Source organism: Chionomys nivalis, chromosome 10 (genome assembly GCF_950005125.1).
Source record: "Chionomys nivalis chromosome 10, mChiNiv1.1, whole genome shotgun sequence".
NCBI classification, from domain to species: domain Eukaryota; kingdom Metazoa; phylum Chordata; class Mammalia; order Rodentia; family Cricetidae; genus Chionomys; species Chionomys nivalis.
In genome coordinates this window covers 21,944,904-21,959,547 of record NC_080095.1, presented here as the reverse complement: position 1 = coordinate 21,959,547, position 14,644 = coordinate 21,944,904, and the positions used below count along the sequence as shown (strand labels likewise).

Sequence of the window (14,644 nt, the reverse complement as noted above, 5' to 3'; positions counted from 1 at the left end):
GGGAATGCCTCCTCCTCCTGAGGATGGCAGTATGAAAGCCGTCTCTTTGTCTCTTTACTGCTGCTACACAGAACCTGTATCAAACACCAGACATAATGGCATGCTTGTGTAATACCAGCGCTGGGGAGGCAGAGGAAAGAGGATCTCTGGGCCTTGGTAGTCAGCCAGTCTACCCTAACTGATGAGCCCCAGGTCAATGAGATCCTGTCCCTGCTTCAAAGTCAGTAGACAGCATTCCTGATGATGACACCTGAGATTGTCCTCTGGTCAACACCACACGCACACACACACACACACACACACACACACACACGAATATGTGCACAGGAACGCACATGCACAAACGCACATGAGCGGTGGGGAGGTGAAAGAGAAGGGTTTGGAAAGAGGATAAACAAAAACAAATTATGTTTCAAAACCCCCCAGTAAAACCCAATATTCAAAACCCCCCAGTAAAACCCAATACTTTGTACATGAACAACAACAAAAGGCTTCTTCTAAGTTTTTAAAGGGCACAGGAATAAAAAACACAGAGCAATAAAGAAAGAAATTTGGTTAGCACATGGTTAGCTTTCTCAGTACACTATTGCATCCTTTTCTGCTGATGGAAAGGCCAGAGTGACATTGTTCAGCAGGGTCTAGTCTTACTGTCCTGTGGGGACAGCAGTGTCAAATGCTCTCGTGCTCTCCTGACTCTGCATCTTCCCATGCCCATGTGCTCTATGTCCTCAGAATAAACGGCTAGAGGAAGTGAAGAGAGAAGAGAGGGAGCTGCTGGAGGCTCAGTCCATCCCCCTGAGAAACTACCTGATGAGTTACGTGATGCCCACTCTCATGCAGGGGCTCAATGAGTGTTGCAAGGTGAGACCTGAGGACCCCGTGGATTTTCTGGTAAGATTTCTTTAAAGCAAAATTTTAAAAGTTTATCTATTTCATGTATATGGTTGTTTTGCCTGCATGTATCTACGTATGCTACATGTGTGTAGTTCCTACAGAGGCCCGAAGAGGGCATTAGACTCCATGGAACTGAAGTTATAGGAAGTTATGGGTGCTGGGAATCAAATCCAGGTCCTCTGCAAGAGCAGCAAGTGCTCTTAACTGCTGAGCCATTTCTCTAGCCCCAAGATTTAATTTTCAAAATATCAAATTGAAGCATGACTGAAATTTAATAGAAATCTATGTGAGTTTGAGAGAATACACATCTCATTACTCAGGAAATCACTTCTAATATATTCATGGTTTACAGTAAGATTTCTTCTTTCTCCTCCTCTGAGTATTCCTTTGTAAAAATAAATATGTAGTTGAAATATATTGAGAACTTCATATACACATAACATTCTGATCCTATTTTCTCCTCTTAGCCTCAGGTTCCTCCTAGACCCTACATTCTTCCACACCCCCTTCCAACTTCATGGCCTTTTGTGTTTGTTTCTTTTTAAAAAATAAACCATTGAGTCTGATTAGTGTTTCCCTATGGACATGGGCAACCCACCATGGACTATGTCCCTAAAGAAAACTGACTCCCCCTCCTTTAGCAGTATTACCTGTCAATAGCTTTTTTGCTAGGAGTGAGGGTTCCTGTGCTATTGCCCCACCCGTGTTCTTTTATCTGTTGTTATATAAGTTCTTTAATCTTTTATTGGGAAGGAAGGAATTTATACACCCTTAAACTCGTAAACACTGATAGCACAAACATGTGGCAATCAATGTCTTGTAATTTGTTAACTTCTGCCTGGGAAGATGACTTATTGTGTAGAGCACTTGCTACTCAAACTGTGAGGACTTGAGTTCAGACGCCCAGAAACTATATAAAGCTGGGTGCTATGGCCTGTGTTTGCAATCCCAGTACTCCTATGGTGAGATGGGAGGCAGAGACAGGAGAGTCCCCAGAAGCCCACAGCCCAGCTAGTTTGATGTACACAGAGGGCCTGTCTCAGGCGATTTGTGGAAGGTTAGAACTGATAACTGAGGTTGTCTTCTGATTGCCACATGTATACCTGTATCTCGGTGGGCATGCTCGCCCGTCTCTTCTGCCCCCCCCCCCGCAAGACTTGAAACATGAAAAATCAATTGTTTCCTCTCTGTTGCAGGCAGAATATCTCTTCAAGAACAACCCTGACATGCAGTAACTATTCATCAGTGGTGGGCCATGGGGCTTCAAAAGAAGAGGTCAAGTTAAACTTGTAATTTGAAAAAGCACTTTTCCAGGGTCTTGGGGGGTGAGGGATTATGGGGAATCCTTAAAAAGAATCATTAAAAAGCTATATTGCAATGAATGACCACTGCTTCATTGAAATAATGTCTGAAATTCAACAGATAAGACATACATATGTAACCCAGGGATTAATGTTTTAATATGTTCCTTTTTTTTTCTTTTGAGGCAGGGTCTCTCTGTATAACAACCCTGGTTGTCCTGGAACTCACTTTGTAGACCAGGCTGGCCTCAAACTCACAGCAATCCGCCTGCCTCTACCTCCCAAGTGCTGGGATTAAAGGCATGTGCTACTACCGCCCAACTAGCTTCAGATCTTGCTCACGTGGTAGAGTGCTTGCTTAACATACACAAAACCCTGGTGGGGCACTCAGGAGGCAGAGGCAGTAGGATCTCTATGAAGTTGAGGCCAGTCTGGTCTACAAAGTGAGTTCCAGGACAGCCAGGGCTACACAAAGAAACCCTGTCTCAAAAAACCAAACCAAACCAACCAACCCCAAAACCTGAGTTCCATCCGTAGTGATGGCATCTAAAGGTGCAGGTTAGGGTTAGTTTTCTCGGCCAACTATTAATAAAAAAGGCAAGAAAGAAATGAGTGGAAAACTATGGGGAATTGCCATAGGATATCAGGATATGGGGGGACCTTCTTGGGGTTCTTAGTCTCATTGATAAAAGACTTTAAGAAAAAGCTCAAAATGGAAGCTCAAGGATAGAGTTTAAAAAGAAAATCTCCAAGGCAGGCAAGCTGTAAATCTCACCGCTGCCAGGAGAAGGGGGAAAGCCCTGCCATTTGAGATAAGCCTGCGGGGAGGTCAGCCGGCTGGAAGCAGACAGACACGTGGTGGGGAAGAAGTTCTGGCGAAGGAATAAGGAAACCCTACGTACCAAGGACCTCAAAAGCTTCATCCTTAAGTTTTTAAGCTTTGGCTGGAAAGAAAGACAGAAGAAAAAGGAATAGTTGGGCATTGCTAATATGACTCAGAATGGTGAGAATACTCTACCCAATCCCATGTTGGAGTCCGCTCATAAGGAGCGTGCCGGGGGTAGAGATTTTAGGAAGGAAAAATACGGTTATTTTAAGATGAACCCACTTTACAAGGGATAGGTCCTCCTTCCCGGGGGTAGTCCTATAATCAGGACCTTGAACTACCCACGCAACTGGATTAACTTTTTTTTTTTTTGAGACAGGGTTTCTCTGTGTTACAGCCTAGGCTGTCCTGTAGCTCACTTTGTAGACCAGGCTGACCTTGAACTCACAGAGATCTGCCTGCCTCTAAACACTGGGATTAAAGGTGTGTACCACCATCGCTAATTTTTCTTAAACGGGGAGACAAGGGACATATCTGCACTTAGAAGTATACTCCAATCTATCACATAAAAGCTGTGGTGTTACAGCACACTTGTAATCCCAGCACGCAGGAGGTGGAAGCAGAAGGGCCAGTCAGTTTATATGGGACCTTGTCTTACTAAAAAACAAAAGCCGGGAGGTGGTGGTGCACGCCTTTAATCCCAGCACTCAGGAGGCAGAGGCAGGTGGATCTCTGTGAGCTCGAGGCCAGCCTAGTCTACCAGAGCTAGTTCCAGGACAGGCTCCAAAGCCACAGAGAAACCCTGTCTCGAAAAACAAACAAAAGCAAAAAAACAAAACAAAAACATAAAAAATAAGATAACGAGTAAACAAACAAACAAATAAAAAAAAAAACCCCAAAACTAGACCCACCAAAATTCTAATGGTTACTGTCAACTTTATCTAACTAATCCCATGGTCTAGAATCCCAGCCCTGCATATTTGTTCGTTTGGCATCAGAAACACATTGCTGAGCAACCCAGATACAAGGGCCGTCGCCAAGAAAGGGGACCCACTGTCACACTTATGGGCCAGGCTCTATGCTGGGAACCTTCGCATTTAAGTCCTCGCAACGCTGTCCAGTAGGCAATGCACGAAGCGGCGAGGCAGCAGCTGGCAACCAACAGCCCAGTCCCAAGCATCCCCGGTGCCTGCTTGGATTGCGCCCCCTTCTCATTGCTGTCCCGGCCGCGTCACCGAGCTAAGGAACTATTGCCTGTCGCTCGGAGCCTCTCGCACCAATCCCACGCACCACCACAACAGCGTGAGATCACCGAGGACAGGGCTAGGCCACCTTAAGAACTACATTTCCCGTGAGGCCATGCTTCTTCGCAAGGCGAGTACGCAGGCGCGCGCTCCGTGTGCGTGGCGGCGTCAGCGGTTCTAGAACGTTGCTGTGGTAGCGCTCGGGCGCCATGTTAGGACGAAGGGGAAGGAGGAGAAGCGCTTAAAGCGGCGGGGCGCGGGTGCGGGACTGGGTTGGCCCTGGGGCTGAGGCAGGCCACCGTCCCTCCCGCCTCGGTGGATCATGCCCAGGACGGCGGCGGCGGTCGCGGGGGGGAAGTGACTGGGCGGTGCCGGCGCCGGAGACGATGCCGTTGTAAGTGATTGGCGTGCTGAGTGAGGCGCACGCCGGCCAGGCCCCGGGGGCGGCGAAGGGGGAGGGGAGGCGTACGGGCGGCCTGGGCCGCCGCTTCCGTCTTCTTGGACGAGGGTCCCTCGCTAAGACCCAGAAGCAGAACGGCGTCCGGTGCGGACTGGCGGTCCGAGTCACCCCGGTCCCTTCCTGTCTCTTTCTCACCATGGCGCCGTCCTGCCCCCGAGTCCCACACTTCCGCTTCCCCCCATGGAGCGGGTGAGGAGCGGGGGTCGGGGTGCCGGCCGCGCTGGTGGGCCGGGGACCGCTCCCGAACGCTGGGTTGCGGGCGGCGTCTTCCCGGCTTTGTTTTGACTGGGCGACCCAGCTTGGGCGCACTTCCTGATCCCTCCCGTCCGCGGGTCACTCACGTTGTGATTCCGAGTATAAGCTTTGAGCGAATTCACCCAGGCCTTCTAATCCCACTAGGTCTACTTTACAGACTTTACCTTGATTCTTTTTCTCTTGATTTTCTTCCTCTTCCTTTTTTCTTGTAAGAGATTGGCCATCCCATTGTTGGGATCTAGAAGTAGATAAGAGCGTGTATTCTGCTTCCGTGTGAAGGCTTAGGTTGTGCGACTACTTTTCTTTCATAACAGGAGAGGCAGCTAATTTGGACACAGCCTCAGTATGGAATCCCTCGGATTGTACTTAATACTTTAAAAATGGATCCTTTGGCCTCTTCGTTTTTGTTGAGAGACCCTGATGTTTTGTTCAGAGACCCGTTGGATGTGTTTTATTTCTGTAAGGATAACATTTGTTAGGCTTACTAGCTACTATATCGATGTAAAACCCGCAAAGTTCCCGTTGAGTCATTCTTCACGGAATGAGGGTAAAGTAACGCACGAGTCGATAAACTTTGGTGGTTTTTCGCTGGGATTCAAATAAATGTGAATGGTTGGAGTGTTGTCACGTGGTAACCTTGTCTTAACTCCTGTTGACTGCTCCTGATACATCAGTAGTAAAAAAGATGGACGCACATCCTAAAGGGAAAGACTTCAGATTGGAAATAACGTTAAGTAACTTATGTGTGGGGGTGCAGATAGGAAGGAGAGTCTGCATTTCCGTCTCAGCACTCTTGAGAAGACGAGCAGGGGCACTTCAGGGTTACAGAAACTTCCAGTTCCAGGCTCTAAACGCTTTAATCTTTGCGGTTTATTTCAAATGTATAAAATGAAGGTTTGTTTCATGGGATTTGAACTCTACAGCCAATTTCTCACAAGCTGTCCTATCTTAACCCAGAGTACTGGTACTCTTAGCAATACAGGGCAGCGGGAGACTGCCTAGTTGAGAAGGCCAGGCCTTCCTTTCTGAGAGCCTCTGACACTGCTAACCTCATTTCTCCATGGAAGGCTTGCCTTGCTTCTTCTGGTGTCACTTGACATTAATTTGGTGCCTTTGATGTACTGAGTTGTGATTTCCTAGATATTTTGTGTTCGACATCCAGTGTGGTTTTGGTGTGCCTGTTAAATTTGGGCATGTAAATTGGGGTTGAAGTGTAGACATCTCAGGAGAAAGGTCGGGGTCAGAGTGGATTGAATCATTGCACTCACAGGTGCATGTTTTGTCTAAATTTTGAATATAATTACAAACATAATTTGAAAAATGCTGCTGTAGTGGTGATACTTTGAAAAATTATGGAGAAAACAAAGACGCTTTTAAAAAACACTTGAAAGTTCTGGAAGTCCATTAAGAAAGTTTCTCACCTAATGCTGTTGACATTAAGCCACATAATTCCTTTCAGGGAGGTCTTCCTGTGTCTTCTAGGGTCTCTAGAAGTGCCTCTGACCTCAGCTTAGTAGATGTCAGCAGCCTTACCCCAGTGATTTCCTCGAAGTGGCAACAACATAGATGTCTCCAGACTTTTTCAGATGTACTTTAAAGTACATAGTTTGTTGGTTCAAGAACCACTGCGTTAGTCAGGAGGTGACGGCATATGCCTTTAATCCTAGACAGAACAGACGAATCTCTTGAGTTCAAGGCTGGCCTGGTCTACAGAGTGACCAGGACAGCCAGGGCTACACAGAGAAACCCTCTCTTTGAAATAAATAAATAATAAAATAAAAAAATAGGAACTGCATTAATGAAAAATATATATCATACATTTTATTCTTGCCTTACACTAATGGCCAAATCATTTGTACCAGCATCAGTGTTAGCATCCATGCCACACCCAGAATGTTGCTGAAGTTGTTGGAACTATTTAGTGAGACTTGGAGCAGACAGTAGTTCCCTTGTATGTTTATGAGGGCATTTACTAGAAGAGAATGGGAGGACTTGCCTGAAGTCAAAGGTAGAGCTGGGTCCAACTGGTGGACACAATGTGGCTATGACTTAGTGTGGTCTGCTGGTGCAGGAGGGAAGGTAGTGGGCCATCACTGAGGGCCTTTTAACAGGGTTGAAAGCTTCTCTTGGTTTTGCTCTTGGTATTTGCAGTCATGTGTAAGGCCGTGATGAGGAATGCTCCTTGAGCCTTAGGAATCCCATGGTGCATGTACTTCTTGAAGTGTACTGGTGATCCATACCTATAGTCTCAGCGCTGGAAGTGGAGGAGAGAGGTTTGAGTCGAGCTTAAGCTACATAGTAAGACCCTGTCTCAAACAGCAGAGAGCAGTTTATTATTAGCATATGTTGTAAGGTTTTTTGTTATTGTTTTACAAAATAGTTTGTGACATTTTCACACACGTGTGATGTACTTCTGTCATGTACACCCCTTGAACCATCTCTTGTCCCCTTCCTCTTCTGTCTCTACCCCTTCCCCACCCCGTCCTTTCTTGGTAAGATTTTTGTTTATTTGTTTGTCTTTTGAGACAAAGCCTTATTATCATCCAGGCTGGCCTCAAACTTGTGATCTTTCTGTTTCGGCCTTTTAAAACTGGAATTACGCCTGGGTGGTGGTGGCACACGCCTTTAATTCCAGCACTCGGAAGGCCGAGACAGGTAAATCTCTGTGAGTTTGAGGCCAGCCTGGTCTACAGAGTGAGTTCTAGGACAGGCTGCAAGGCTCCAGAAAAACCCTGTCTTGAAAAACCAAAAAAATAAAATAAATTAAAAAAAAAAGACCGGAATTACGGCAGTTCTCAGAGCTGGGTACCTAAATCCTTGAAGCTTAATGCCAGTTTCAGCTGTGAGGTATGTAGCTCTTTGGAGAGCTTGTCCAGTGGGAGTGAGGTCCTGGGTTCCACTCCAAATATTGCAAAGAAAAATGACAGTTTTATAAAAGTTTGACCCATGAGATTGTCTTAATACGCTGTAGCAATGGAATGGGGGATGGTAACCGGGCGGTGGTGGCACATACCTTTAATCCCAGAACTTGGGAGGCAGAGACAGGTGGATCTCTGAGTTTGAGGCCAGCCTGGTCTACAGGAGCTAGTTCCAGGACAGCTAGGGCTATTACACAGAGAAACCCTGTCTCAAAAACAAAACAAACAAAAGAATGGAGAATGGTAATTGAGGAAAAACACTTTGTGTGAGTTGGACTGGTGTTGGTCCTTGGGTTCAGCATTTTTTTGGTGTTTTTTTTTTTTTTTTTTTTTTTTTTTTCTTTTCTTGAGACAGGGTTTCTCTCTGTTTGCCTGGCTTTTCTGGAACTTGCTCTATAGACCAGGCTGTGGTTTGACCTGTAAGTGCTGTCTAGCTGGTGATTTAAAAAAATAACACTGAACACGATGGACATAATATGTAGAACAGTTTTTTGGTAAAAAGTGATAATATTTTTTTAAGTCTGCAACTTTAGTGCACTGCATTTGAAGTATCTAAAAAAAACTACACAATTTAATAACAAGACAGCATTAACAAACAAGAGCAGGCTAACAGAAGAGAGGGACAGGAAAAGGTATTAGGAAATCTTTGGAAAAATAATTTTCTAATTGGAGAACACATGTATGTGTGAATGAGGGTGCACACATCTGTGTATGTTCTTGTAGAGGCCAGAGATGTCATCAGATGTCTTCTGTTGCTTTCTATTTTCATTTTGAGATGGGTCTTTCTGAACCTGGAGACCACAGATTCAGCTATACTGGTTGACCAATGAGTTCCAGGGATCCACCTGAGCTTTCTCCCTTCCCCTCAAAGGCTCTGGTTACAGATACTTGGAGCTAGGAATCTGAACTCAGATCTTCATGGTGTGTGGGTATGTGTATAGGCAGTATTTGACTGAGACTGGGAAGTCAGCTTCAAGATTGGAGGTTAATGTTGTAAGAGAATTGTTTGCTGCTCAGTAAGTGATTATGGTTTTTGAAATGCTGTTTTCTATTAAACATGTTAATGAACATGTTTGATTCCTAGTCCATGAACACCTTCATCGTTTTTACTCGAGGCAAAAATGTCTTCTGGCTTGATTACTTGGTAAGTCAATTTTATGTTAGTAGTACACCTAAATTTAGCCTTCATTTGTCTCTAGACAAGTATTTTAAAATTTTGCTTTCCCCCAGGCTGTGGTGGCACACGCCTTTAATTCCAGCAGGCAGCTCTCTGTGAGTTCAAGGCCAGCCTGGTCTACCAGAACTAGTTCCAGGACAGGCTCCAAAGCTACAGAGAAATCCTGTCTTGGAGTGAGGGGGCAGGGGAAAACCATTATTTTCCTTTAAAAAAAAGACCATTAGGATGCTTAGCTAGTTCTCATTTCTTTTTGCCTTTAATTCTGTATCTTTGATGTCCACAACAGCTTTTTAAACTAATTGTACAATATTGGGTTATAATGTTCAAGGCAGTGATGAAGGTGATAACGGCTCTGTTCTGGTTAGGTTTTTTTCTGTTTGATGTAAACCGAAGTGATCAGGGAAAACAACCTCAACTGAGAAAAAGAATCAGATTGTCTGTAGGCACCTCTGTAGGGCATTTTCTTGGCTTAATGATTGATAAGGGAGGGGAGGGCCCAGCCCACTGTGGGTGGTACCACATCTGTGCAGGTGGTTCTGAATTATATAAGAAAAGCAAACTAAGCAAGGTGTGAAGAGCAAACTAGGAAGCAGTGTTCCTTCACGGCCTCTGCTTGAGTTTCTGCCATGACTTCTTCATGATGGACTCTAAACTGTAAGCAGAAATAAACCCTTCCTCCTAGTTACTTTGACCATGGTATGTATGTATGTATGTATGTATGTATGTATGTATGTATGTATTTATTTATTTATTTATTTTTTTCGGGACAGGTTTCTCTGTAGTTTTGGAGCTTACCTTGGAACTAGCACTTACAGACCAGGCTGGCCTCAACTCACAGAGATCTGCCTGCCTCTACCTCCTGAGTGCTGGGATTAAAGGTGTGCGCCACCACTACCCGGCTATTTATTTTTTTATTGATATTTATTGAGTTCTACATTTTTCATTGCTCCCCTCCCTGTCTCCCCCCCCCCCCCTTCAACCCTCTGCCATGGTTCCCATGCTCCCAATTTACTTAGGAGATCTTGTCTTTTTCTACTTCCCATGTAGATTAGATCTATATAAGTGTCTTGGTGTTCTCATTGTTGTCAATTCCCTGGGATTGTGGTTTGTAGGCTGGCTTTCTTTGCTTTATGTTTAAAAACCATCTATGAGTGAGTGAGTACATGTGATAATTGTCTTTCTGTATCTGGGTTACCTCACTCGATAATGTTTTCTTGTTCCATCCATTTTCCTGCAAAATTCAAGATGTCGTTATTTTTTCTGCTGTGTAATACTCCATCATGTAAATGTACCACATTTTTTTTTTTTATCCATTCTTCGATTGAGAGACATTTAGGTTGCTTCGGTTGCTTCCAGGTTCTGGATATGACAAAGCTGCTATGAACATAGTTGAGCACATGTCCTTGTGGCACGATTGAACATCCTTTGGATATATACCCAAAAGTGGTATTACTGGGTCTTGAGGAAGGTTGTTTCCTAATTTTCTGAGAAATTGCCACACTGACATCCACAAGAATTGTACCAGTTTGCATTCCCACCAGCAATGCAGAAGTGTTCTCTTTTTCCCACAACCTCTACAGCATAAGTTGTCATCAGTGTTTTTGATCTTGGCCATTCTTACAGGAATAAGATGGAATCTCAGAGTTGTTTTGATTTGCATTTCTCTGATGACTAAGGATGTTGAACATTTCCTTAAGTGTTTTTCAGCCATTTTAGATTCCTCTGTTGAGAGTTCTCTGTTTAGGTCTGTACTCGATTTTTTTTAAATTGGATTATGTGATCTTTTGATGTTCTTTTTTTTTTTTTTTTTTGAGTTCTTTGTATATTTTGGAGATCAGACCTCTGATGTGGGGATCATGGTATTTTATAACAGCCAAAAGAAACCTAACTAAGACAGTTCTTTAAATTGGTTAGATTGATGTACATAGTAGTGCTTGATAGTTTTTTAACTTGCATTTATGTGTGTGGATGTGTTGACTTGTGTGGATGTGTAAAGTGTATGCCACGGTGCTCATGCAGAGGCCGGAGAACTTTTGAGTTCTTTCCCCTTGTGTCCTGGAGATCGAACTTAGGTTATTAGGCTTTGGTGATAGGTGCCTTTACCTATTGTGCCAGCCTGATACTTGATAATTTTAAAGGTACTAATTTGTAGATTGGTATATAAACAGACTCTGGATTTCATACCATATTCTTATTCTAACATTGTTTTCCATTTTGTGTTGGGAGCCATATTTGATTTCCCAATTTCGGGGGTGGGGTTGGTTGAGATAGGCACTTGTGTTACAAGTGCAGGCTGGCTACAAACTGGCATTTCTCCTCTCTGTCTTAGCTTTTCCCTTCTGAGATTACAGATACATACCATTCCGAACTTGTCTATGTATTTTTAAAATTAGCTCTCGGGCAGGTGAGTGAGATGGCTCAACAGATAAAGTGCATCCAGGTTCAATCCAGAAACCCCAAGTAAAGATGGAAGGAGCCAATCAACTCCACAGGGTTTTCTGCTCTCCACACATGAGCCTGTGGCATGATCTCTCACACCACGTAAATAAAACATAAGAATTAATAGGAAAAAGCTTAAATCATGTCTATTTTTATTTTTCCCAGTGTTTTGTGACAGGTCCAGGCTATCCTGGGGAAGTTGATGTAGGAGTGCCCCCCTCTTCCCTCAGAGTCTGTAGCAAAGGGACAGTTAGTTAACACCCATAGGAGCTGGATGATGGTGGCACACACCTTTAATCCCCACATTCAGGAGGCAGAGGCTGGCGGATCTCTGAGTTTGAGGCCAGCCTGGTCTACAAGAGCTAGTTCCAGGACAGGTTCCAAAACTACAAAGAAACCTTGTCTCGAAAAACCAAAATAAGGCGGTGGGGGGGGGGGGAGGAAGCAAAACACACAATCAAATATGTTTTTATTAAATAACAAAATAATATCCTTTGGAAGAACAGGAAAGTGACCTATGAATGACTATCCTTTTCCTGCACAGTCAACCGGGAATTGACAGTTTGGCCTTGGGTTTCATCATCCTTTATTCATTCCCTTTGGGTAAAACCTGTTAAGTCATTTGTTTGAACCTCTGCTGGTGCTTACTAAATCCTGGATGGATGGCCCACTTTTTCATACAGTTGATATTGTAGCCAGGTATGGTATCCCATGTTTGCAGGCCCAGCACCCAGCAGGCGAGACAGAAAACTTCCAGCTATATCAGGATGATCGAGTATTCCAGGCCAGCATGAGTTTAAAAAGGAAGAGTAGCTGTGTTCTAAATAGCTTTAATGTGACTAACATAAAACAGGTGGTGACTGGTTAATTAGCCATCTTTAGACTCCTAGGTTAGCCCCTTGTTACTAAATTATTGTTTAATGCTAAATTCCTTGTGACAACCTGGAATTCCAGGTTGTAGCCTAGACTGGCATCAAATTCTTTTAAATCCTTCTGCCTCAGCCCGTGAGTGCTCAGATTACAGGGCAAGCCACTATACCTGACTGGGAATGAATGCTTAAAATATTTATTATTTTTAGTTATTCTGTCTCTGTGTTTGCATATAAGTGTGACCATGTAGGTCAGAGAGCACATCAGATCCCCCTGGACTAGAGAGTTAGAGGTGGTTGTGAGCCATCCAGTATGGGTACACTGCTGAGAACTGAACTTTTGTGATCCTCTGTAAACAGCAAGTGCTCTTAACTGCTGAGTCATCTCTCCAACCCCCAGAATTAATATTAAATAACATAGCGCAGTACCTTTGAGAGGTTCCTTATTCCTTTTCTGCCCAGATTTTCTTTTTACTGCTTAAATAATGTTTGTAAACATTGTAAATTTGTAAAAATTTGGTAAGACAGCACTAGGGCATGTCTGTGTGTGTTGTTCATCTACCTCCTCCACCCCTTTCCCTTCTGCATGGCCACTCTCTGTCCTCCTTCCCCTTCCCCTCATCAGTTCTTTAGGGTATTGAGACCAGGTCTCATTGTAGCCCTGGCTGGTCTGGAATTCACATTTTTACATTTTTTTTTGTGTGTGGGAGAACAAGGACAACTTGTGGGAGTTGTTTTTCTCAGACCCTCAGACCATGTGGTCTGAACTCATCTGGTCAGGCTTGACAGCAAGGAAGTGCCTTTACTCATTGAGCCATATTAGCCCAATTAAAAAGTTTTTTTTAAAGATTTGTTTTTTATGTATGAGTACTCTGTCTGCACACGTGTACACTTGAATGCCGAAAGAGAGCATATAAAATCCCATTATAGATGGTCGAGAGCCACCATGTGGTTGCTGGGAATTGAATGCAGGACCTCTGGAAGAGCAGGCAGTGATCCTACTCTTCTCACCAGTCCCCCAATTAAAAAGTTTTAAAATTAGATTTATTTATGTGTTTGCACACACATGTGTCTGATACATAGCTTTCGTTGACAATTTGTGAGCGTTGACCTATGGGTCCAGGGGTTTGGGGAGTTGGTTTAGACTCCTCAGGATGTCAGGCTTGGTGGCAAGTAACCTTTAGTTTCTTACTCTGTAGCCTAGGTTGGCCCTCAACTCCAGATCCTCCTGCCTCAGCCTCTTAAGTACCAGAATTACAATTTTGTGTCACTTTCTTTACCCTTCTATTCTTTTAAGCTTACTTCTCATTATCTATAGTAGCTACAATTATGGTGCATTCCATCATGTTCTGAAACATAAGGGTACACGTTGTGAAAGATGTAAGGAGGTACCATAGGGTAGAGTACATGGAGACTCAGTGAACTTAGGGAGTTGTTTCTGTCTTTATTTGCAATAGAAAAGATAATTGGTGCTTATGTGAAGTGTTTTGACTCACTGTGTGGACTGAGTTCTCAGCGTCATAGTTGCACAGCCTTTTCACCTGACATTGTGAACATTTTCCCTTGCTACCCCATAAATTACTATTATATTATTTTATACATATATGTGTAATATATATATATACATTTATATTACACACAAATATATATTAGGGTTTCGAGACAGCATATTAGGGTTTCGAGACAGCGTTTCTCTGTGTAGCCCTGGATGGTCTTAAATAGAGATCCACTTACCTCTGTCCCCCAAGTGCTGGGATTAAAGGTGTGTGCCACCACACCAGGTGAATTACTGTTATGTGGCACGTTATTTCCTAAACATTTACTAAGGTCTTTCACCGGTGGGCCATGAATGGTTTCTAGTCTTTCCTGTGGTATTGCATATAGGGCTCCCGTAAAGAGTCAGATAATCTTGTATGTGGAAAGTCAAAAGAAACAATTAAAAGTGAATGGAGTAGATGTCAGGCATGCCCGCATTCTGGAATAGCACTGAGTGCATGATGTTCCTGTCAGTCGTATATCTGTATAAGAATTTGGGGCCATATTTTGGACAGTCTTATGGTTATTTTTGTTGTTGTTTTGTTTTGTCACCCTAGGCTTAGGTACTATGTCCCCATCCCCCGAGATAGCTTCTCTCTGTAGTAGAGCCAGACTTCAAGCTCATGACCATTCTCCTGCCTCAGCCTCCAGACTGTTAGAATTCTAAGCCTAGAGCCACTATGCCCAGTTTGTTAATATATCTTTGTTTTAAATCGTGATGGAGT

The 14,644-nt window shown here is 43.8% G+C and overlaps 2 protein-coding genes across 3 annotated transcripts in view; both read left to right on the top strand.

Annotated features, from left to right (window-relative positions):
• Ak7 (adenylate kinase 7) overlaps window positions 1–2,230 on the top strand; it is a 61,565-nt gene extending 59,335 nt beyond the window's left edge. The window contains exons 17-18 of the mRNA XM_057782800.1: window positions 733–891; window positions 2,091–2,230. Coding sequence (XP_057638783.1) covers window positions 733–891; window positions 2,091–2,129 — 198 coding nt within the window. The 3' untranslated portion in view covers window positions 2,130–2,230. The remainder of the gene's footprint in view (window positions 1–732; window positions 892–2,090) is intronic.
• A 2,224-nt stretch (window positions 2,231–4,454) lies between these two features.
• The window catches only part of Papola (poly(A) polymerase alpha), a 53,427-nt gene continuing 43,237 nt past the window's right edge, over window positions 4,455–14,644 (top strand). For both annotated transcript variants that reach the window (XM_057783330.1, XM_057783329.1), the window contains exon 1: window positions 4,455–4,659. In XM_057783330.1, coding sequence (XP_057639313.1) covers window positions 4,652–4,659 — 8 coding nt within the window. In that variant the 5' untranslated portion in view covers window positions 4,455–4,651. The remainder of the gene's footprint in view (window positions 4,660–14,644) is intronic.